This window comes from Gadus macrocephalus, chromosome 18 (genome assembly GCF_031168955.1).
Source record: "Gadus macrocephalus chromosome 18, ASM3116895v1".
Lineage (NCBI taxonomy): Eukaryota > Metazoa > Chordata > Actinopteri > Gadiformes > Gadidae > Gadus > Gadus macrocephalus.
In genome coordinates this window covers 466,529-489,748 of record NC_082399.1, presented here as the reverse complement: position 1 = coordinate 489,748, position 23,220 = coordinate 466,529, and the positions used below count along the sequence as shown (strand labels likewise).

At 50.7% G+C, this 23,220-nt stretch overlaps 3 protein-coding genes across 11 annotated transcripts in view; 1 reads left to right on the top strand and 2 right to left on the bottom strand.

Moving 5' to 3' along the window:
• The window catches only part of acsl5 (acyl-CoA synthetase long chain family member 5), a 7,991-nt gene extending 5,353 nt beyond the window's left edge, over positions 1-2,638 (bottom strand). The window contains exons 1-4 of one of the 4 annotated variants that reach the window (XM_060037727.1): positions 2,530-2,638; positions 1,795-1,851; positions 786-967; positions 266-377 (exon numbers count right to left, since the gene is read on the bottom strand). In XM_060037727.1, coding sequence (XP_059893710.1) covers positions 266-377; positions 786-941 — 268 coding nt within the window. In that variant the 5' untranslated portion in view covers positions 942-967; positions 1,795-1,851; positions 2,530-2,638. The other 3 variants (XM_060037728.1, XM_060037726.1, XM_060037729.1) reach the window with 3 other exon arrangements.
• On the top strand, positions 2,636-19,286 carry gucy2g (guanylate cyclase 2g). Of its 5 annotated transcripts, none has more exons than XM_060037711.1 (23): positions 2,636-3,655; positions 5,015-5,363; positions 5,574-5,683; positions 5,804-5,986; positions 6,059-6,203; positions 6,326-6,461; positions 6,597-6,700; positions 7,009-7,175; positions 7,545-7,682; positions 7,916-7,999; positions 8,086-8,190; positions 8,949-9,020; positions 9,170-9,338; positions 10,057-10,212; positions 10,960-11,137; positions 11,507-11,647; positions 12,722-12,914; positions 15,363-15,537; positions 16,103-16,201; positions 16,792-16,883; positions 16,956-17,060; positions 17,237-17,357; positions 18,183-19,286. In XM_060037711.1, the coding sequence occupies exons 1-22, from the start codon at positions 3,056-3,058 to the stop codon at positions 17,330-17,332; spliced, it is 3,597 nt and encodes a 1,198-aa protein (XP_059893694.1). In that variant the 5' UTR covers positions 2,636-3,055; the 3' UTR covers positions 17,333-17,357; positions 18,183-19,286. The 5 variants fall into 5 exon arrangements, with proteins under 5 accessions (XP_059893694.1, XP_059893692.1, XP_059893693.1 ...); XM_060037709.1 differs by having other exon boundaries at positions 7,844-7,999; XM_060037710.1 differs by having other exon boundaries at positions 5,574-5,698.
• tectb (tectorin beta) lies at positions 18,000-23,220 on the bottom strand. Of its 2 annotated transcripts, XM_060037745.1 has the most exons (11): positions 21,902-23,218; positions 21,744-21,819; positions 21,299-21,489; positions 20,826-20,977; positions 20,653-20,725; positions 20,402-20,505; positions 20,243-20,326; positions 19,660-19,822; positions 18,519-18,597; positions 18,397-18,429; positions 18,000-18,256 (listed from the first exon to the last, which is right to left on the bottom strand). In XM_060037745.1, exons 2-11 carry the CDS (start codon positions 21,808-21,810, stop codon positions 18,174-18,176), a joined length of 1,029 nt encoding a protein of 342 aa, XP_059893728.1. In that variant the 5' UTR covers positions 21,811-21,819; positions 21,902-23,218; the 3' UTR covers positions 18,000-18,173. The 2 variants fall into 2 exon arrangements, with proteins under 2 accessions (XP_059893728.1, XP_059893726.1); XM_060037743.1 differs by having other exon boundaries at positions 18,397-18,597; positions 21,902-23,220.

The following is a 23,220-nucleotide window of genomic DNA, read 5'->3' as shown; positions in this document are numbered from 1 at the left end:
ACCTCTCCCAAGTGTGCCGCGGCCAAGGGGCTGTTCCGTGCTGGAATACGGATGGCCTGGTCACACTAGCCAAACGTTATAGACTTTAGTATGCAAATGAGCTCGGGCACGGGGCCGCGGCCCCTTAATCTCACTTTCTAGTGTCTAGTCAAATGTATTTTACATGAACCAGCCCTCAAAAGGGGCTCCCTTTGGACAGGGACTGGAGCACATGATCAAAGGGAGGGGTTCGTAGAAAGGGGAAACCATAGATAGTAGCCATCACCTGAGACCTTCATCCCCCTCTGGAACAACTGGTACATGGTCCGGCCGTCCTCGTAGTAGTACGACATCAGGTTGTTGTTGTCCTCCAGCAGAGCACTCTTCCGCGCCCCGCCCTACCATAAGACACACATCAGCATCTCCAGATCACACCTCCAGCACCACGCTTTAGGGACGTCAGTCAGACACCACAACACGTGCTGCCGCCATGGAGACGACATGGGGACACAGGAAAGGGTACACAGGGCAAGGGAGGACATGTAGCATCGCACCGCAGGGTGAAGGGAAAATGGGTCCGACAGGCGCATGTGGCGAGTTCACTACCGGGGTTAAACATGGATGAACCAGAGGCCGTGATCCACATAAGGAATAAAGATTCACAGCATTTGGACATTGGATTCTAAAGTTATTAAGCGTTGGGTAGCGATATTGTGGAAGAGGGTATTTCAGTGAGCCACCGGGGCAAGCTTGGGGAAAACATGAGTGCAGGACACGGGAGAAGGTCTCAGTCGGGGGCGTCTCACCTCGATCCCCAGCGTCTGACACTTGAGGTCCACGGGGGGGCGGAGCGGCGCGGGCCGGGTGCTGAGGTAGAACAGGGTGGCAGCAGCCAGGGCGAACAGCGAGACGATGGCCGTGGTGGGCAGCGGGCTGAAGAGAGCCTGGAGCAGGACCTCCATGATGGGGGGTCTGTAGGCGGGGAGGTCTTTATAGAAAACAAACGGCCCATCAACGTCTGCCCTCGGAGCAGCACACCTACTATCAAGTGTAGTAATCAATCAGGGCTATTTTCATATCTCACCTTACTCATTGATTACTCAGAGGTCAAAGTCAACGTGGGTTGTGTAACATACGCTACAAGATGGTACTCTACCCTGATAACAGGTCAAGATGGTTCACCTTACTTGGTTGAGGTAGATGCTGCTAGTCAAACCTGCTTCCATCTTGGTCCACTGTGACGCAACAGAGAAACTCTAAAAGGTTGTGCAGCCTTTTCTAAATTGTCTCAACACATTGCTTTGTATCCTCTTTGTATTCGTTAGCCAAGCGTTGCCTGTAAGCTATGGATATGCACAGTTTGATGAGGACAGGGGTGATTGTCTAAATTAATAAAGATAAGGCAGATAAATAGTTTTCCTTTGTCCATCTTTAGATGAATGACCACTGACTCATGATATAGAAATGGGCTTTATCAGTTTTGCCAGACCTAGTTCAAAGCCATGCCTAGTTCAAAGTAAAAAACCTGGTCATGTACACTCACAATATATATAACAATGTCAAGTTCCACGATGTTATCACTAACAATGTTTGTGATAACTAGAGAGAAATTTTGAAAGCATAGAAGAGAGAAAAATCATCATAGTTTAGAGTAACAGATTATACAATTCAATACTGAAATACTTTTCGGTTGCTTACGGTCGTTCACTGGTCGTTCAGTTTGAGGCAGATGGCATTAAAATACAAAACACGACAGAAGAACTGTGTTGGCTGGACACAACATCAGCCCATCCACGCACGCAGCGCTGTACCTACCCCTGTGAGCGCTGAATGGAAGGCCTGTTCGCTGCTCCTCGGCCGTCTAGCTGCTCTCTGGAGAAAGTGACAGACGACAGTGTTGTGTAGGAGAGCCCTTGTTTCTGTTCTGATGCAAACAATGCGGAACTCATAAAAACGCTGCTGTCAACCTTTGAACCCTTGCTGCCATCACTTCCACTGATAATACCACAGCACCGAATCAAATCAGCCGTCAAAGAATAAAAGTGTGCATATTGTGCAAGGGAACGCTTGCTCCTTCCTCCATAATAGAATCAGGACAGATTAGAGCAGCTTCATTACAGCCATATCTACTGGCGTAGTTTTAAGAAAACGTGAAGGTGTGTAGTGTGAACTCATCAAGTGTAAGGCATGCTGTCATCAACATCTAACCTTTCCCCCATTTCTCTCCACTGAGACTAACTTAAAAGTAAGCTTGCAGGAAAGGCTAATTGAGACAAACAGAAGTAGGATCATAGTACTAGTAATAAGTACTAGATAGATATGAGTACATAGTTCTTAATATTTTATCCATTTAAACAATTGTCCTCCATTGTGTAGTTTCAGAAATATATATCGGACTGGACAAGTAACCTTGTTAACTTGATCTTTAGCATTTAGCTAAAATCAAAGTTGTTGTTTTGAAGGACACCACAAAAGATACAGAAATGACTCAAAATGATGTTCCTTCAACATGAGAGATCGTGCTTCAACATGCAGGGAAAGCAACATTACCTGCTGAGATTAGCACAGGTTGCTAACAGATTAACAGGAGCCCCCGGGGGCAGAGGACAAGGAGCTTAGCCTAGAAACACCTTTAATGTCCCAGCGGCCACCGCGTCGTTAGCACATTCAACTACTCACAGGTGTGACAGCACAACACACAGCACCTGCCTGCTACCTGCCCAGGCTAGCTGAGGGCTGCTCTGTGTTGGCTTTAGCACTTTTAATCCCAATCACTCCAAATGATTTGCGATTGAATCCAAAAGTTAGAGGATATTCACACTTTGACTTTTGCCTCATTCTATCATAATACAGAAAACATCATATTTGTTTAGGAATATAGATGTTCTATATGATCAGGAACTTATTTGGACCTATTGAGAACAAAAAATGAACAAATGAACCCAAAGTGTGTCTTGTATGAGAAGCATGCTCTCGGTGAACATCCTGGAGAGTCCAGGATAACTGCTGAGCCTGGCTGAACCTGCCCACCTCTCCTCCTATTCCCCTATTCCCTCGACCTTAACACTCTGGGAAGATGGTGCCTCACCCAGGGAATGGGTATTTAAGCAGAGCGAGGGGAGAGAGCGGACCAGACCAGCCTCAGTGGATCATGGTGGTGTGGGGCTCCGGCTGGCTGGGTCCTTCCAGACCCCGGCGCTGCGTCCGTCACACGCTCAGCCTGCTGCTCCTCGCCCTGGCCGCCGCCGCCGCCACCGCCGCCGCCGCGCTCCCGCTCTGCAGCGGGAGCAGCCCTGGGAACGCCATCGGCTCTGGGGCCGCCATCGTCTCTGGGAACGGGAGCGGCTCTGGGGGCAGGAGCGGCTCTGGGAGCGGGAGCGGCTCTGGGAGCGGGAGCGGCTCTGGGAGCGGGAGCGGTTCCCGCCGGCTGCTCATCGGGTTCCAGGCGCCCTGGAACGTGTCGTTCCCGTTCAGCGCGCTGCGTCTGGGCGCGGCGCTACAGATGGCGGTGGAGAAGGTGAACGCCAACCCCTCGTTCCTGGGGAACTACAGCCTGGACCTGGTGGTCAGCGACTCGGACTGCGACCCCAAGGCCTCCCTGTCGGGGTTCATCCACCAGGTGTGGCGGCAGAACGTCACAGCGCTGTTCGGCCCCGCCTGCCCCGAGGCCGCAGAGGTCAGTGCTCTGCATGTCATGTGACCTGATCAGGTGATGGGAGGTCACGTGATAGGGTCTGATCAGGTGATGGGAGGTCACGTCATAGGGTCTGATCAGGTGATGGGAGGTCACGTGATAGGGTCCGATCAGGTGCTGACCGGTTAACCATGAGGAGAGTCCAGGCATCCAGTCGCAGTCACCGCAACTCGCTAGAACAGACAGAATAGTGAATTAGAAGGGAAAAGTTCATAGTGGAAATATATACTGCTACTAATGTAGTGACTGCATAAACAAAAGCACGTGCAAACACGCATCGGTCTTCACATCGCATCTGTATCGTTTTCGCACCCCTATGTTCCAAACGTAAGGCTGTAGAGGTGCGTTTTTAGCTTTGCTTTGAAAAGGTCGACCAAGTCTGCTTCCCTGAAGGCCAGCTCCCGAAGACCGGAGGGGCCGTGAAGGATTTAAGGAATGATGAGGTCCTTCAGGTAGGATGGAGCGAGTCCATGCAAGGCTTTATAGGTTAGCAGTAGCCCCTTAATGTCCACCCTGCCAGTTATTGGTAGCCAGTGCAGAGGGGCGAGAATAGGGCTATTATGATCAAACTTTCTCGTTCTAGTCAGTAGTCTAGCTGCAGCATTCTGTACAAGCTGTAGACTTCTCGTGGTAGAGTTAGGTAGACCCGAGAACAATGAATTGCAATAATCCAGACTTGATGATATAAATGCGTGAATCAGTGTCTCTACATCTGCTGCAGATAACATTGATCCGATTTTTTCAATATTTCTCAGATGGAAAAATGCAATTCTAGTTATATTTCTAACGTATTGGTCAAAGCTCAGCAAAGGGTCAAAGAGGGGACCAAGATTTCTGACAGATGTACTTTGTGGGATGGCCGAGCCATTCAAATGCAGTGAGACTGTCTCAAATATTCACTGGTCCCATTTTGAGCCGATAAGTATAAAGTTTGTCTTCCCAGTATTAAGCTGCAGGAAGTTCTGTAGAATCCAACTCTTCACTGCAGCCAGACAGGACTCAACCTTCTGGATCTGGACCGAGTCCTTTGATTCTAGAGGAATAAAGAGTTGGATGTCATCCACATAGCAGTGGAAGCCATTTCCAAAGCTGCGAATAAGTAATCATAGATATACGTCTGGGTTTAACGAAGGTACATAGAGCCAGGATATTCAGTTATTAAAACATTTGATACTGGACCAAGGGTGCTTTAGTATGTTGCTAGCCGGTGAGCTAATCTCCTGCATCCCAGCGTGGTTCAGTCCCGATAGTAGCGGTTTGGTAATCCATCACGTACATCCACATCTTCCATCTTCCACATCTTTCCCCTCTGTCCTTCGTGCTGTTCCCCCTGATGGGCAGGTCACCGGCCTCATCGCCTCCACCTGGAACATCCCCATGTTCGGCTACGTGGGCCAGACGTCCAAGATGGACGACAGCCAGATCTACGACTCCTACATCAAGATCATCCCTCCTCTAAAACGGAGCGCCGAGGTGCTGGTGAAGACCCTGCACTTCTTCGGCTGGAAACACGTGGCCATGATCGGGGGGGGGCTGGAGTCCAACACCTGGGACCGCGTGGACGCCCTGTGGAAGACGGTGGAGGACCCCCTGAGGGCGGGCTTCACGCTCACCGCCTGCCTCAAGTTCGACAGCACACAGCCCCTACTGGTCCGCAGGAACGTCCAGCTGGTCTCCAGCGCCGCCAGGGGTAAGCCTGTTCACTATAGGTATTATAGATAGATATAAATAGACATGGAAGAAAGTATTAACAAGTGTAGTAGCTCGACGGAAACAAGTGAATGTGCGTAGTTTAGTCATATTTGTTGTCGATCATTGTGAATCAATTGAGAAACAAGAGGTTTAGCCTAGATCAGGAGGGTGGTTTTGCGCGCCCTGATGAGCGTGTGCTCCTGGTCAGTGATCGTGGTGCTGGCCAACAGCCAGGACTCGCTCTCCATCCTGCTGGAGGCGGGCCAGCAGGGCCTGATGAACGGGGAGTATGTGTTCTTCCTGCTTCAGCACTTTGAGGTCAGTGGCAGTGTGGTGAGTGAGACTATCGAAGGCTGCAGGTTATCCATTCGGATGTTGGTCCTGTATCTCCGTGGCATGGTTGTGAATATTGTACTGTGTTTAATCTGCGCCCTGCAGGACAACATCTGGAGCGTGGCTCTGGGCAGCCAGAGCAGCCAGGCGGCCATCAGGGCCTTCAGCATGACCTTCGTCATCGGCCAGAAGTCGTACAGCGGCCACGAGTACCACGACTTCTTTCAGCGGGTCCATCGGCGGCTGAAGGAGCCTCCGTTCCTCAGCAACCTGAGCTCGGAGAGAGATGTAGGCCCTCAGCACAGCTGTACACCTCTGTATCTTCTGCTGTGTGGTTACTCAATGTCTACGGTCACACAGGTCAGTCCGTACGCCGCCTACCTGCACGACGCTGTTCTCCTCTACGCCCTGGGCCTCAAAGAGGTCCTCAGGGACGGGGAGAACCCTCACGACGGGCGACAGCTTCTCAAGAGATTGAAGAATAAAAACGGCATCCGATTCTATGGTGACCTCAAGCGTTCATCACAGCATCGTCAACACAGCTTGCTGTGTTTCTTTTGATATAGAGATCCAATTATTCAAATATTCCTCTCAACATCATTGATTTGTGGATCATGGTTATTGCAGGAGCATCTGGACTAGTCCACTTTGACGAGCAGGGAGAGAGGAACTTGGACTATTCTATATACGATCTACAGCACACTGACGACAGCTCTCTGTTTGTGCCCGTCCTCAATTATGACAGCATCACCAAAGCTATACAGTAATACATTCCTCTACACCACTTCCCTAGTAGTAGTAGTAGTAGTAGTAGTAGTAGTAGTAGTAGAAGATGTAGACATCTCCTGTGCATGCATTTAGTAGTGCTGTAATGGATTTCAAATGGTTTTGACTTCAGACCCACGGACCAGTACGACCATGTGGTGTGGCCCGGAGGTACGACGCCCTCTGATAACCCTGAGTGCGGCTTCAACAACGAGCTCTGTGAATGGCTCGTCAACGGTTGGTTTGGACTCATCTTCTCTCACTCTATCACCACAAACACACCCTTTCTTTTCACCAGCAGATGTAATGGATGTCAGTAAAGCGGGGCATAGCCACATAGTGCCGAGGAGGTTCTGCTCCCGGCCCAGAGGTGCTAGATTCAACCCCACTGCAACCTGTACCTGTTAGCCTCATGGGCCCTGACCTACGACCTGATCACTAACGACTGATCACTAATTAGGATGTGTTGGCCCCTCCCCCAGACGTAACAGCTGCTTAACGACGGATGAGTAATTAGGATGTGTCGGTTCTGGCCCCTCCCACAGATGTTGCGCTGCTTGCTCTTCTGGTGACCTTTCCGGTGGTCGGCATGGTGACGGTGCTGTGCGTGGGCATGCTGCTTCTTCAGAAGCTGCGTCTGCAGACCCGTCTGGACGACAACCGCTGGTGGCTGATCAAGTACAGCGACATCGTGATCATCAAGGAGGCCAAAGTAGGACTTCACCCCTCGGCCCGCGGCCCCTCCGGTCGCAGAGTCCGGACCGAACAATAGGACCTTTTGGATTGGATGGTTTCCTATCGTTGCTTCAGAATGTGATCACATTCTGAATCTAGAGCAACAGCTAATTGCAAGCGTACAGCGGGAACGTTTGTAGATGTTTGTGTTTGTGTTTACTGTGTTTGTTTGTGTGTTTGCGTGTTTGTTTGAAAGTGAGAGAGTGAGAGAAAGAGTGCGTCTTAGCATGATTCATATGGTGTTAGTGTTTGAGCGGGCATGGCTTACTAATGATAGGGCCTGTCTCTTTCGTAGCTCGGCGTCTGAAGCTCATAGCATGCTGAGGCCAGATGTGTTCCTCCACAGGGTCTTCAGGGCATGTCTCTGAGCACCACGATCAGTAAGGCCAGCAGCGGGTCCCAGTCCGGCGTCTCCTCCAACAGCTACGGCTTGAAGGACAAGCACGGCCAGGACCAGGTGTACAGCACCATCGGACTCTACCAGGTACCTGACTAGGACCGCTCCTGGTGGGCCAAAACATGGAACCAGTACATGTTCTTTGTAGGGTTCCCTTGTCGCACTATACTGTCGTTTAAAAAAAAAATTATGGAAAATTATACTTGTAATAATGTCTGAACGTGTGTTCCCCTTTCTAACATGTAAAGAGGACAAGTACAGACACAGTAGAACAGAGGCAGGCTCAGAACTTAACTAACCGAGAGATTGGTGTGTGGCAGGGAAACCAAGTGTCCATCAAATACATGAAGAACCAGATGCCCCCGGACGTCCACAAGCCCTCCATCATCAACGAGGTCAACGTGGTAAAGCTCACCTTCTCACCATCAACAGCAGTAAGACTTAATGAGCTCACTCCCAAAGCCCGGTAATGACGTGTTTCTGGTCTCAGATGAAGGAGCTGAAGCACGAGAACCTGGTGCAGTTCTTCGGCGTCTGCACCGAGCCGCCCAACGTCTGCATTGTGATGCAGTACTGCAGGAAAGGAAGCCTCAGGGTGAGTGATGGTGCTGCAGTACTGCAGGACAGGAAGCCTCAGGGTGAGTGATGGTGCTGCAGTACTGCAGGACAGGAAGCCTCAGGGTGAGTGATGGTGCTGCAGTACTGCAGGACAGGAAGCCTCAGGGTGAGTGATGGTGCTGCAGTACTGCAGGAAAGGAAGCCTCAGGGTGAGTGATGGTGCTGCAGTACTGCAGGACAGGAAGCCTCAGGGTGAGTGATGGTGCTGCAGTACTGCAGGACAGGAAGCCTCAGGGTGAGTGATGGTGCTGCAGTACTGCAGGACAGGAAGACTCAGGGTGAGTGATGGTGCTGCAGTACTGCAGGACAGGAAGACTCAGGGTGAGTGATGGTGCTGCAGTACTGCAGGACAGGAAGCCTCAGGGTGAGTGATGGTGCTGCAGTACTGCAGGACAGGAAGCCTCAGGGTGAGTGATGGTGCTGCAGTACTGCAGGACAGGAAGCCTCAGGGTGAGTGATGGTGCTGCAGTACTGCAGGATAGGAAGCCTCAGGGTGAGTGATGGTGCTGCAGTACTGCAGGACAGGAAGCCTCAGGGTGAGTGATGGTGCTGCAGTACTGCAGGACAGGAAGCCTCAGGGTGAGTGATGGTGCTGCAGTACTGCAGGACAGGAAGCCTCAGGGTGAGTGATGGTGCTGCAGTACTGCAGGACAGGGGGCCTCAGGATGCAGTGTTTGATTCGGCCGTGCGTCTGGTGTCCAGCAGTGGTCTGACCACGTTCTCCGTTCCTCTCAGGATGTGTTGAAGGATTCAGACGTTGAGCTGGACCCCATGTTTAAACTCTCATTCGCCTACGACATCGTGAACGTGAGTCGTCAGCTCACTAATCGCCTCGAACCCTTACACATTTCAAGTTGGTTGCACTGCAAACCTTGTTGAGGTGGAACCCAGACAGCGTGCTTCTTCAGCTTGTCGGGTTGTCAGTGGTCAGTGGTCTAAAGCCTCTGTTCCTCCAGGGGATGGAGTTCCTTCACAAGAGCAGCCTGAAGTCCCACGGGAACCTGAAGCCCAGCACCTGCCTGGTGGACAGCCGGCTGCAGATCAAGCTCTCGGGCTTCGGACTCTGGGAGCTCAAACACGGCAGCAAGAGGAGAACCGTAGCTCTGGACAGTCCCCGCTACGAGGGTGGGTTCTGCTGGGGTACCTGTCCCCGCTACGAGGGGGGCTCTGCTGGGGTACCTGTCCCCGCTACGAGGGGGGCTCTGCTGGGGTACCTGTCCCCGCTACGAGGGGGGCTCTGCTGGGGTACCTGTCCCCGCTACGAGGGGGGCTCTGCTGGGGTACCTGTCCCCGCTACGAGGGGGGTTCTGCTGGGGTACCTGTCCCCGCTACGAGGGGGGCTCTGCTGGGGTACCTGTCCCCGCTACGAGGGGGGCTCTGCTGGGGTACCTGTCCCCGTTACGAGGGGGGCTCTGCTGGGGTACCTGTCCCCGTTACGAGGGGGGCTCTGCTGGGGTACCTGTGCCCGTTACGAGGGGGGCTCTGCTGGGGTACCTGTCCCCGTTACGAGGGGGGCTCTGCTGGGGTACCTGTGCCCGTTACGAGGGGGGCTCTGCTGGGGTACCTGTGCCCGTTACGAGGGGGGCTCTGCTGGGGTACCTGTGCCCGTTACGAGGGGGGCTCTGCTGGGGTACCTGTCCCCGTTACGAGGGGGGCTCTGCTGGGGTACCTGTGCCCGTTACGAGGGGGGCTCTGCTGGGGTACCTGTGCCCGTTACGAGGGGGGCTCTGCTGGGGTAGACTAACAATTAGAATTTCACTGTAAATTGACATCACAGATCTACAGTGTGGGTAGAACAGCTGCGGAGCGCCGTTCAGCTTCTACCTTCTTTCCTCTGCTGCAGATCTCTTCTGGATCGCCCCGGAGCTCCTGAGGCTGGACTGCCTGCCCTTCAACGGGACGCCCAAGGGCGACGTCTTCAGCTTCGCCATCATCATGAGGGAACTGGTGCTGAGCACTGAGACCGGACCGTACCACGACCTCAGCCTGCCGCCCAGAGGTACACACACACTGTCACACACTGTCACACACACACTGTCACACACACTGTCACCACGACCTCAGCCTGCCGCCCAGAGGTACACTCACACTGTCACACACACTGTCACACACTGTCACACACACTGTCACACACTGTCACCACGACAACAACCTGCCGCCCAGAGGTACACACACACTGTCACACACACACTGTCACACACTGTCACACACACTGTCACACACTGTCACACACACTGTCACACACTGTCACCATGACAACAACCTGCCGCCCAGAGGTACACCCACACTGTCACCACGACAACAACCTGCTGCCCAGAGGTACACCCACACTGTCACCACGACAACAACCTGCTGCCCAGAGGTACACCCACACTGTCACCACGACAACAACCTGCTGCCCAGAGGTACACCCACACTGTCACCACGACAACAACCTGCTGCCCAGAGGTACACTCTGGTCACCAGTCTGAAGGTACACAGAGAAGGAGGTCCACCCAGTCAATCCAGCAGAGAGGAACCGACCACTGAGACATTAATCACTAAGTATCTGTCTAGGTAAAACTAATTCATAGAAGTTATTATCTATTGGTATACAATCAACTGAATTTATATAAAGTATTATTCATATGATTAAAGTTTCCTTCTTTGATCTCGTCATATCTCACGTTGAGGGAAACAGGACAGGAAGTAGATTAAAACATGAATATTGTTCTTGTTCTTATTGTTGATGAGCGTGTGTCCTCAGAGATCATCAAGCAGCTGCGGAGCCCCCTGGCGGGGGGGCCCCTGCGCCCCTCCCTGTCCGGCCAGCCGGGGGACGAGCACCTCAACGCCCTGCTGAGGGCCTGCTGGAGCGAGAACCCCGACCAGCGCCCCCCCTTCGGCTCCATCCGCCGCCGGCTGAAGGAGACCAGCCCTGATAGGTCGGACAAGCTGTCAGCCCGCCCACTATCAGCCCACCCACTATGAACCCGTCCCTTCATAAACCCGCCCACTATGAACCCGCCCACTATGAACCCGCCCACTATGAAACCACCCACTGTGAACCCGCCCACTATGAACCCGCCCACTATCAACCCGCCCACTATCAACCCGCCCACTATCAACCCGGCCCTTCATAAACCCGCCCACTATGAACCCGCCCACTATGAACCCGCCCCTTCATAAACCCAGGCATTTTTATTTCCATGCTTGGTGTGACTCATACGACTCAGACATGACATCCACACGCTGTTCCTACTGAGTGACTACGAGGCTCCTCCTCACGAGTGCTGTCCTTCTCTCCACTCCAGCCATGCGAACATCCTGGACAACATGGTGGAGAAGTTGGAGAAATACGCCAACCACCTTGAGGAAGTGGTGGAAGAAAGAACCAATCAGCTAATAGCGGAGAAGAGCCGCGCAGACAAGCTTCTGTCCAGCATGTTGCCACGGTAACGCACATCAGTGAACACCCCCCTCCTTCCGACAGAATAGCCCCGAAAGACCCTATCTGCCCCCCCTGATGAATATAGACCCTAAATGCCCCCCCTTACTGCCCCCCGATGAATAAAGACCCTAACTGCCCCCCCCCCGATGAATAAAGACCCTAACTACCCCCCCCTAAGTGCCCCCCCCCCGATGAATAAAGACCCTAACTGCCCCCCCCTTGAGAATAAAGACCCTAACTACCCCCCCTAACTGCCCCCCCGATGAATAAAGAACCTACCTACCCCCCCCCCTTGAGAATGGCAGTTAGAAGGACCCTAACTGCCCCCCCTAAGAATAAAGACCCTTACTGCCCCTGCTAACTGCCCCCCGAGAATAAAGAGCCTTACTGCCTCTGCCCCCCTTGAGAATAAAGACCCTAACTACCCCCCTGAGAATAAGGACCCTAACTGCCCCCCCTAAGAATAAGGACCCTAACTGCCCCCCCTGATGAATAAAGACCCTAACTGCCCCCCCCTAACTGCCCCCCCTGATGAATAAAGACCCTAACTGCCCCCCCTGATGAATAAAGACCCTAACTGCCCCCCCCTAACTGCGCCCCCTGATGAATAAAGACCCTAACTGCCCCCCCTGATGAATAAAGACCCTAACTGCCCCCCCTAACTGCCCCCCCTGATGAATAAAGACCCTAACTGCCCCCCCTGATGAATAAAGACCCTAACTGCCCCCCCTGATGAATAAAGACCCTAACTGCCCCCCCTGATGAATAAAGACCCTAACTGCCCCCCCCCTAACTGCCCCCCCTGATGAATAAAGACCCTAACTGCCCCCCCCTAACTGCCCCCCCTGATGAATAAAGACCCTAACTGCCCCCCCTGATGAATAAAGACCCTAACTGCCCCCCGCTAACTGCCCCCCCTGATGAATAAAGAACCTAACTGCCCCCCCTGATGAATAAAGAACCTAACTGCGCCCCCTGATGAATAAAGAACCTAACTGCGCCCCCTGATGAATAAAGACCCTAACTGCCCCCCCTGATGAATAAAGACCCTAACTGCGCCCCCTTACTGCCCCTCCAGGCTGATCGCGGACCAGCTGATGTCGGGGCGCTGTGTGGAGCCCCAGGGCTTCGACATGGTGACGGTGTTCTTCTCGGACATCGTGGGCTTCACCTCCATGTGCTCCGTCAGCTCGGCCATGGAGGTGGTGTCCCTGCTGAACGACCTCTACAGCCTCTTCGACGACATCATCAAGATGTACGACGTCTACAAGGTAGGACTCCTTAGGGTACGGCTGTACCTTCTGTTACGGCTGTACCTTCTGTTACTGCTGTACCTTCTGCTACTGCTGTACCTTCTGCTACTGCTGTACCTTCTGTTACTGCTGTACCTTCTGCTACTGTTGTACCTTCTGCTACTGCTGTACCTTCTGTTACTGCTGTACCTTCTGTTACTGCTGCACCTTCTGTTACTGCTGTACCTTCTGTTACTGCTGTACCTTCTGTTACTGCTGTACCTTCTGTTACTGCTGCACCTTCTGTTACTGCTGCACCTTCTGTTACTGCTGTACCTTCTGTTACTGCTGTACCTTCTGTTACTGCTGTACCTTCTGTTACTGCTGTATGTTGTTACGGCTGTACCTTCTGTTACTGCTGTACCTTCTGTTACTGCTGTACCTTTTGTGACTGCTGTACCTTCTGTTACTGCTGTACCTTCTGTTACTGCTGTACCTTCTGTTACTGCTGTACCTTCTGTTACTGCTGTACCTTCTGTTACGGCTGTACCTTCTGTTACTGCTGTACCTTCTGTTACGGCTGTACCTTCTGTTACTGCTGTACCTTCTGCTACTGCTGTACCTTCTGTTACTGCTGTACCTTCTGTTACTGCTGTACCTTCGGTTACTGCTGTACCTTCTGCTACTGCTGTACCTTCTGTTACTGCTGTACGTTGTTACCGCTGTACCTTCTGTTACTGCTGTACCTTCTGTTACTGCTGTACCTTCTGTTACTGCTGTATGTTGTTACGGCTGTACCTTCTGCTACTGCTGTACCTTCTGTTACTGCTGTACCTTCTGTTACTGCTGTACCTTCTGTTACTGCTGTACCTTCTGTTACTGCTGTACCTTCTGTTACTGCTGTACCTTCTGTTACTGCTGTACCTTCTGTTACTGCTGTACCTTCTGTTACTGCTGTACCTTCTGTTACGGCTGTACCTTCTGTTACTGCTGTACCTTCTGTTACTGCTGTACCTTCTGTTACTGCTGTACCTTCTGTTACTGCTGTACCTTCTGTTACTGCTGTACCTTCTGCTACTGCTGTACCTTCTGTTACTGCTGTACCTTCTGCTACTGCTGTACCTTCTGCTACTGCTGTACCTTCTGTTACTGCTGTACCTTCTGTTACTACCTTCTGTTACTGCTGTACCTTCTGTTACTGCTGTACCTTCTGTTACTGCTGTACCTTCTGTTACTGCTGTACCTTCTGTTACTGCTGTACCTTCTGTTACTGCTGTACCTTCTGTTACTGCTGTACCTTCTGTTACGGCTGTACCTTCTGTTACTGCTGTACCTTCTGTTACTGCTGTACCTTCTGTTACTGCTGTACCTTCTGTTACTGCTGTACCTTCTGCTACTGCTGTACCTTCTGCTACTGCTGTACCTTCTGTTACTGCTGTACCTTCTGTTACTGCTGTACCTTCTGCTACTGCTGTACCTTCTGTTACTGCTGTACCTTCTGCTACTGCTGTACCTTCTGCTACTGCTGTACCTTCTGTTACTGCTGTACCTTCTGTTACTGCTGTACCTTCTGTTACTACCTTCTGTTACTGCTGTACCTTCTGTTACTGCTGTACCTTCTGTTACTGCTGTACCTTCTGTTACTGCTGTACCTTCTGTTACTGCTGTACCTTCTGTTACTGCTGTACCTTCTGTTACGGCTGTACCTTCTGTTACTGCTGTACCTTCTGTTACTGCTGTACCTTCTGTTACTGCTGTACCTTCTGTTACTGCTGTACCTTCTGCTACTGCTGTACCTTCTGCTACTGCTGTACCTTCTGTTACTGCTGTACCTTCTGTTACTGCTGTACCTTCTGTTACTGCTGTACCTTCTGTTACTGCTGTACCTTCTGTTACTGCTGTACCTTCTGCTACTGCTGTACCTTCTGCTACTGCTGTACCTTCTGCTACTGCTGTACCTTCTGTTACTGCTGTACCTTCTGTTACTGCTGTACCTTCTGTTACTGCTGTACCTTCTGTTACTGCTGTACCTTCTGTTACTGCTGTACCTTCTGTTACTGCTGTACCTTCTGTTACTGCTGTACCTTCTGTTACGGCTGTACCTTCTGTTACTGCTGTACCTTCTGTTACTGCTGTACCTTCTGTTACTGCTATACGTTCTGTTACTACTGTATGTTGTTACTGCTATACATTGCTACTTCTATACGTTGTTACTGCTATACGTTCTGCTACTCCTATACGTTGTTAGTGCTGTATGTTCTCCCTTCTGTGGCTTGACGAGGAAGAATGCATTGGATGGGAGATCCGATCGGTCGATGCAAGACTCCTAACAAGTCTACGACCCGACTGTGGGCGTCTGATGGCCGGTGTTTGGTCAGGGGAGGTTGGTGACTGTATCAACCCACTGACCATCCTCTGTGTGGCATTGGGTCGGTGCGCCCCCTGGGGGCTCGGAGGAGCGGGTGGATCATGATGGGACCCTTTCAGGTGGAGACCATCGGTGATGCATACATGGTGGCCAGCGGTCTGCCCATCAGCAACGGGAACCTGCACGCCGTGGAGATCTCCACCATGGCCCTCCACTTCCTGTCTGCCATCAAGGTGTTCCGGATCCGCCACATGCCGAGCGAGCGGCTGGCGCTCCGCATCGGGATACATTCAGGTGAGCGCTCCGCATCGGGATACATTCAGGTGAGCGCTCCGGGTCGGGATACATTCAGGTGAGCGCTCCGGGTCGGGATACATTCTGGTGAGTGCTCCGGGTCGGGATACATTCAGGTGAGCGCTCCGGGTCTCCTGATCCTTTTCGTCATCCTCGGCGTTTGTCTGTGTGTTTGAAAGACATGCGATGTACGATATGTGTGGAAGTCGTCTGATGTGCGTGAAGTCGTCTGATGTGTGTGAAGAAGTATGAGGTGTTGTGTCCGATGTACGATGTGTGTGTGGTCGTCCGATGTGTAGACGTCCGATGTGTAGACGTCCGATGTGTAGACGTACGACGTGTAGACGTGCGATGTGTAGACGTGCGACGTGTAGACGTGCGACGTGTAGACGTGCGACGGGTAGACGTGCGACGTGTAGACGTGTGACGTGTAGACGTGCGACGGGTAGACGTGCGACGTGTAGACGTGTGACGTGTAGACGTGCGGCGTGTAGACGTACGTTGTGTAGACGTACGTTGTGTAGACGTACGGCGTGAAGACGTCTGATGTGCTATGCCTGTGCAGGGCCGGTGGTGGCGGGCGTCGTCGGCTCCACCATGCCGCGGTACTGTCTGTTCGGAGACACTGTCAACACGGCCTCGCGCATGGAGAGCAACAGCGCATGTGAGATTACAACTCATTAACTTGTTCATTTGGTGACACTGAGCTGTGATGCACACAGATAAGAAAGTGAAGGTTCTCCGGTATCTGGAGATATCACGAAAGTACTCAGGGCCTTCTTTAATCGTATTGATTGATTACCTATCATATAATCTGAGGCAGCTGTTTGTACTTTGTCACTACGGACCTCACTTGTCCAATATGTGTCTTGAGTCTGCGCTCTAAAACTCATTCAGAGCTCAATCAACCTGAGGAATTTTCTCTGCATACCAATTTGAATTGTGCAGAAAAGGGCAGGGAAAAGATCTTGATGTATATTATGGCCCGCGAACAGTGACATAGAACAGGTGTATGTGCGGAAAAGATACATCCAACTGTGGTCTCCTCCCTTTTTATCATAAGAGGTTTATAAATCTCTGTTTAGTATAAGAGGTTTAATAATATCTGTTTATTATGAGGGGTTTATGAATCTGTTTATTTTAGGAGGTTTATAAATCTGTTTATTATAAGAGGTTTATGAATCCGTTATTTTAAGAGGTTTATAAATCAGTTTATCATAAGAGGTTTATAAATCTGTTTATTGGCCTTCACAGCTTTAAAGATCCACATCTCTCAGACCACGGCTGATATCCTGAACCAGATGGGAACCTTCGTTCTAGAGGAGAGAGGAGAGATCGAGATAAAGGTGACAGCCCGGTTAATATTACTGTTTCTTTGTGATTAGAGGTTTGATCTGACTATGACATGTGTATTAAAGGGCAAAGGGACTCAGAAGACGTATTGGCTGCTCAGCAAACAGGGGTTCAACCCCCACTTGGGCGGAGTCCCGACCGTGTCCGGCGGCTACAATCCACTGGATCAGGTATACCTAATTTATCTTATCTGTCGATATCAACCATTCTAAGTTTAGCCCAGCATGTTTGGGGAAACCCGGTTAAAGTTCAAACTCACGTCTGTTCAGGAATCTGATTAATATTAAACTAAATTAACTTTATAATGCCTGCTGTGGTTGACTGTTTCTTTCTGCCTCCAATGAAGAGCAAAAAGTGCCCGAGAGATTCAGAGCGACATAAGCAGAAGACAACGAACAAAACTCACACCACTGACGGGGAAATGACTGCCGTTTTCATTTGAAGGAACACTAGACACGATAACGGAGGTGATTCAGCGTAACCCTACAACACGTTTGGGTGTATGATAAGACTCCGATAGATATCGTTGGCTCCCCCTAGTTGTGAAATGGAGAACTGCAGCCTCATTCACCCGGGGCCCAATAGGTCCTCCGTGTTTAGAGTCTCTAGGGTGAGCGTTCCTGATGCTGAGAGGTTCGTGTTCACTTGTATCCGTTCGAATTGTTTAATTAAATATGTCCTCTCCAATGGCGTAATTGCTATTTTAGAAATGATGTAAAAACATTGTAATGAATGAATCCCATTGAAATTATTAGGAAACCCAACCCTTTCTGTATTGTATGTATATTTATTTACTTTATTTATATTTGGAGCAATGACATCAGATTACATTTTAAGAGCTATTTTAATATTCTCCATGTGGATACTCTATCTTTTATGTGTCAATGAAAAAACCACCAATATATTCATTACATTAATACATCTACATTTGAAATTGGCAATTTATATACAAAATGTTAGAATTATGTTATTGTTATTCCAGGCACATTCCACGTCAACATGAACACAATACATGACACCTATGTTTAGTCTTATAGTAAATTTCTCATATAATTGACAAATAATTAATATTGACAAATCTGTCCACTCTCTCCCTGAGTCCTGGTGGCACTCTGTGTGTGTGTGTGTGTGTGTGTGTGTGTGTGTGTGTGTGTGTGTGTGTGTGTGTGTGTGTGTGTGTGTGTGTGTGTGTGTGTGTGTGTGCGTGTGTGCACACATGCAGTGAGCGTCATGGATATACAAGGAGTGGATAAAGTAGTGAAAGGTCCGTGTTGTCTGCTCCCTTACTGCAGTCCCTCCAGCTGAAATCCGTACATCAGACCGAACAGACCGGCCAGCACCACCGACACCAGACCGACGGAGGCCTCTGCATGGGGAACACAAGCTCACATTACCCCCATCGCATCATGTTGATATGTTTACACAAACGCTCTGTAAGAAGGAATATAAAAATGAATTCTATTCAATGTCATGAGCCAACATTGACATATTGCTTGATTGGTTCACCTGTTGTGGGGGCCTTGCTGGCGGTCCGGGGGGCTGTGGGGAAGACCGGAGTGTGAGAGGACATTCATACTGATATCTCCGTGAGGAGGTGATGGAGCGTTCCAGGGACACAGTGTGAGTACCTCTTATCTGGAACTCTGTGCTAAGAACCCCCCCACTGGGTTCCGCCTCCGATCGCAGGGTTCTGGATGAGCAGGGACTCTGGAAAACAGGAGAAAGACATCCCGTTGTACAGGAACGTCAGAACGTTCAAATCAAGCCTGGATGTAAACTATAGCAGGGTTAGGTTAGGGGTATGGCTATCCTAGTGTTAGTCTTTCAATATAATATTAACACTTAATTCAGGATTAGAGAGGCTAATCTAAACATCGGCAGATTTATTTTTCCGTAGAAAGTCTATTTTTTAATCCTTCCAAGTCTATATGGGTGTATACTCTATAAGGCTATGCATGTCTATAGGTCTCTATGCATGTATAGCCTACTCTATAGGTCTCTATGCATGTATACTCTATAGGTCTCTATGCATGTATACTCGATAAGGCTATATGTATTTATACTCGATAAGGCGATATGTATTTATACTCGATAAGGCGATATGTATTTATACTCGATAAGGCTATATGTATTTATACTCGATAAGGCTATATGTATTTATACTCGATAAGGCTATATGTATTTTTCGATAAGGCTATATGCGTTTAGTGTATGCAACACGTGAACCTCCTAAGATGGCGCAATATATAATAAAATAAATCAATTCGATTGGTTCGCTATCTCGGGATATTGGGCAATATCCCGAGATTGAGATCTCAAAATCGGGATATTGTTTTCAGCACGAGTGACGGTCGTCTCGTCACGCTAATAAAAACAAATAAATCCCTTAAAAAGTGTTATCTTGTTTATTTTCTCAGTGTTCACATGGTGTATATACTAAAACACTTATTCACCTCCGGCAAATAATTACTAAGTATACTCTATAAGTCTATATCTGTGTATACTCAATAAAAATATATGCGTGTATACTCTATAAGTCTATTGCGTTTATCTCTATAAGGCTATATGCGTGTATACTCTGTGCTACATGGTGGTTATATAGATCGGGATAGTGCCAGTATGGGGTAGTGTTATGTGTGTATGATCTAGGCTGTGTGGTGGTTAACTATAGAGGGGGAGTGCCAGTATGGGTCAGGGTTCTGAGCGGCGGGGGTTCTGAGCTGCGGGGGTTCTGAGCAGCGGGGGTTCTGAGCGGCGGGGGTTCCTCACCGGCGTGCAGACGAGCCGCTCGCCGTCACAGACGGTGATCTCACAGTGGAGCCACACCGTGGAGACCTTCTCGAAGCGCTGGAAGCGGAAGGAGTTGAACTTGAACATGGAGCGGCTGTCCTTGGCGTTCTCGAATATGGTCACCGTGTTGTCAGAGGAGCAGCTGGGGAAGGGAGGAGGGTTAGAGGACGGGAGGTGTTGAGCTGTCCTCTCAAGACCATCTACATGGTTAAGTGCTCTGGAGTCCTTTTAGGGATTAAGTACTGAACCAATAGGCTCCCTTCTGGGACCGTCCTGTGTTCCCAGGGTCCTGTGTCCCCTGTGGGACATCAGGGGACCATGCCAGGCGCCTGTGTCCCCAGGGTCTTGGTTCCATGTTCTACACATGTTAGGGTACCTAACATGTGTAGGTACCCTGTTCAGAATGAGGCTCCACCTCTTCCTGTCTGTTGCGTACCTGTTCAGAATGAGGCTCCACCTCTTCCTGTCTGTTGCGTACCTGTTCAGAATGAGGCTCCACCTCTTCCTGTCTGTTGCGTACCTGTTCAGAATGAGGCTCCACCTCTTCCTGTCTGTTGCGTACCTGTTCAGAATGAGGCTCCACCTCTTCTTGTCTGTTGAATACGGGGTGGGCGTGGCCCAGCAGTTGCCGATCACCACTTTAAACCTGAAGAGGTGAGAGGGGATGAGCGGTCAGGAACCGGCTGGATCTGGATCCTCACGGGGCTCGTGGCGGCTGTACCTGTTACTGAGTCCTTTGGCCTCGATGCCGATGAAGACCTCTGAGCCGATCTCGGAGGTGTCGATGACGTAGGGAGCGTCCTTAGCGTACAGGAACTTGGAGTTCTGCAGAACGTACAGACATCTTTAGCTCATGATCCACCACATGGTAGAACCTTCTTACCGAAGATGACCACCCTGCATCAACAACTTAATAAAAGTGAACACAACGGAACGCCACTGGAGAAGGGGATCCGCTGAGGAGCCACTCACCGTGAACACGTTCATAGACAACTGCGATTTAAAAGTGCCTAAACTGCCGTTGTTCACATAAACTGTGGCCACTCTGGAAGAAGCAAAGGGTTTAGTAACAACACTGCAAGTCGTTGGGTGAGATGGATGTTCCTCTGAGCGTGCCGCCGGCTCCACCGCCATGAGGTGCTTACCTCTGGCTGAACACCGCGTTGTTGACCAGGTAGGCCGCCCGGTAGCTGCAGCTGAAGGTGTAGTTCACCGGCTGGTTCCTCACCGTCAGAGAGGTGTCGTTGGACACGATGGAGTTGTAGAAGATGTGCTTGGGGTCTTTCCCCGGCAGATACTGCAGGGAAGATAAAGAAGATGAATCAATTGTTCTGTGATGACCTCCCTCTCTAGAGGCAGTGTGTGTGTGATGACCTCTCTCTCTCTCTACAGCTGCAGTTTGTATGAGCTCTCTCTCTGTAGATGCAGTGTGTGAGTGTGTGACCTCTCTCTCTGTAGATGCAGTGTGTGAGTGTGTGACCTCTCTCTCTCTCTACAGCTGCAGTTTGTATGAGCTCTCTCTCTGTAGATGCAGTGTGTGAGTGTGTGACCTCTCTCTCTGTAGATGCAGTGTGTGTGTGTGTGACCTCTCTCTGTGTGTGTGACCTCTCTCTCTCACCTCGGCCGTGGTGCCGCAGTACGAGTGGTTCTTGGGCGTGAGGTCGGGGATGATGAACCGGAAGTATCCACCGCTGGCCGCGCCCGTGTAGCACACGCCTCCCAGGGACAGCTGTCCGATCTCCCAGCCGTACGGACACTCAGGGACGTTGGCGATGATGGCGTTGGGGAAACACGAGACCATCACGTAGTCTGACCACGGAAGGATCATCAGACACGAGGAAAACACATTCAGCCACAAATCAGACTTTGACTCCTGGTCGACTTCCATTAGCTGCCTGTTGGCAACATGCCTACGACATCAGGCATCACGGACATCCTCATCCACACCACACTGAAATACACGTTGTTGATCTGGATCAGGTCTGAAGGGTTTCACTGGAGCGCTGCTGTAGTCAGCAATACACAAGATCAGCAGCTTGTATATTCGGGGTATGGAGAGTTACCTGCTTTTTGGGGCGAGCACGTCCATGCGACAGGCAGCAGCGTCAGAAGCACCCAAACAGAAGCCATGGCGTATGTCTGGAGAGGAAGAGCAGCGCAATGGTTCACAACCAGAAAGCACACCGGTCATGTCTTCCATTCAGAGTCTGGGCTCACTCACCGATGGGATGATCGGTCGGATGGGGTCAACGCACCGTCATGGCTCTCCAACTGATAACTCACGCCCTCACTTCGCAGCGAACACCTTCAACGCTTGTGAGGATATTTATACTTTTACCGGTAACGTCGTTAAACCTCTTACCTCCCCTTCTCCACGGTCTCCATGGCAACACGGGCCCTCCTTTGTAGGGTTCCCTACAATAGCGCTCTGTGCTGACGTGGACATTGACTTCCAAATGGCCAGCGTCTCACGGGAGAAGCCCAAGTTCAGCGGGCTACTGGGTTTCTCTCTGACAAAAAACTGTCTGTTGTGTTCATGAGATAATCTTTTAATACGCATGTTTGTGTGTACGGACTGCCTGCAGGATAAGGGGAGCCTAGAGTTCATATCTAGTGGCAGAGAATGGACCCACCACTGGTCGACGTGGGTCTCACTACAGACAGACCTTCCTAGGATCATCCAGAGTCCAGCAGAAGCCGGTGTTTGAAGGAACGGTTCCCTGAGGTTCCCGCCTGGCGTTCTGATGAAGACGGGCCTTCACCACTCACCGGCAGATGGATTCTCTTCATCTGCCGGTTCCTTCAAAGACCTTTGTTCATGCAGTGGAAACGGAGTGTGATGGAGGCCATAACAGCGGCTTCAGGACCTTGTAGAGACAGGGACCTCATGGAGGTTCTATGGAGGTTCTCCTCATGACCGTGGTTCCTTTCACTTGGTTTTCAGATGATCCATGAATGCTAATGCTAACACCATGGCCATTAGTAGAACCGGTACTACTTGGTTTGTGACTATGTTGCAGCCTTCCTTTATCACCTTCTGCTTTATGATTCTGCGTTACTACTAATACACTTTATTAATGTACCTCATCCTCCAATACAATTTCCAATGCTGATCCTAATGCTAAAACCAGTGCTGCTCGACTGGGGTCTAAAGTCCGCTCTGAGCCAGCTCCTTTCATTTGGCTCACACACACAAGGCTTCCTCCATCTCCCTTCTCATCGGCTCCTGAGTGAAAGAACACAACGTTACGACCGCAGCCGTTTGTGCTTTAACATCTTTGAAATGCGATCTCCGTCCCAGACTGTTGTCCTCCGGGCCGGGCTGAGTGAGGGACGCGGTAAACGGATCTCAGAGGGACCACGGTGTCCTGAGAGCCGGAACACAACAGGAGCTCCAGATGGTCTGACGGTCCGAACCCACTCAGATTAGCATCTGAAAGGGACGGGGGCTTCTTAGGACCTGGTCCGAGGTGAGATACCATCTAGACTGGGTCCGGGGACAGCTAGCGTTACAGCGCCTAGCTCACAAAGACCGGGACT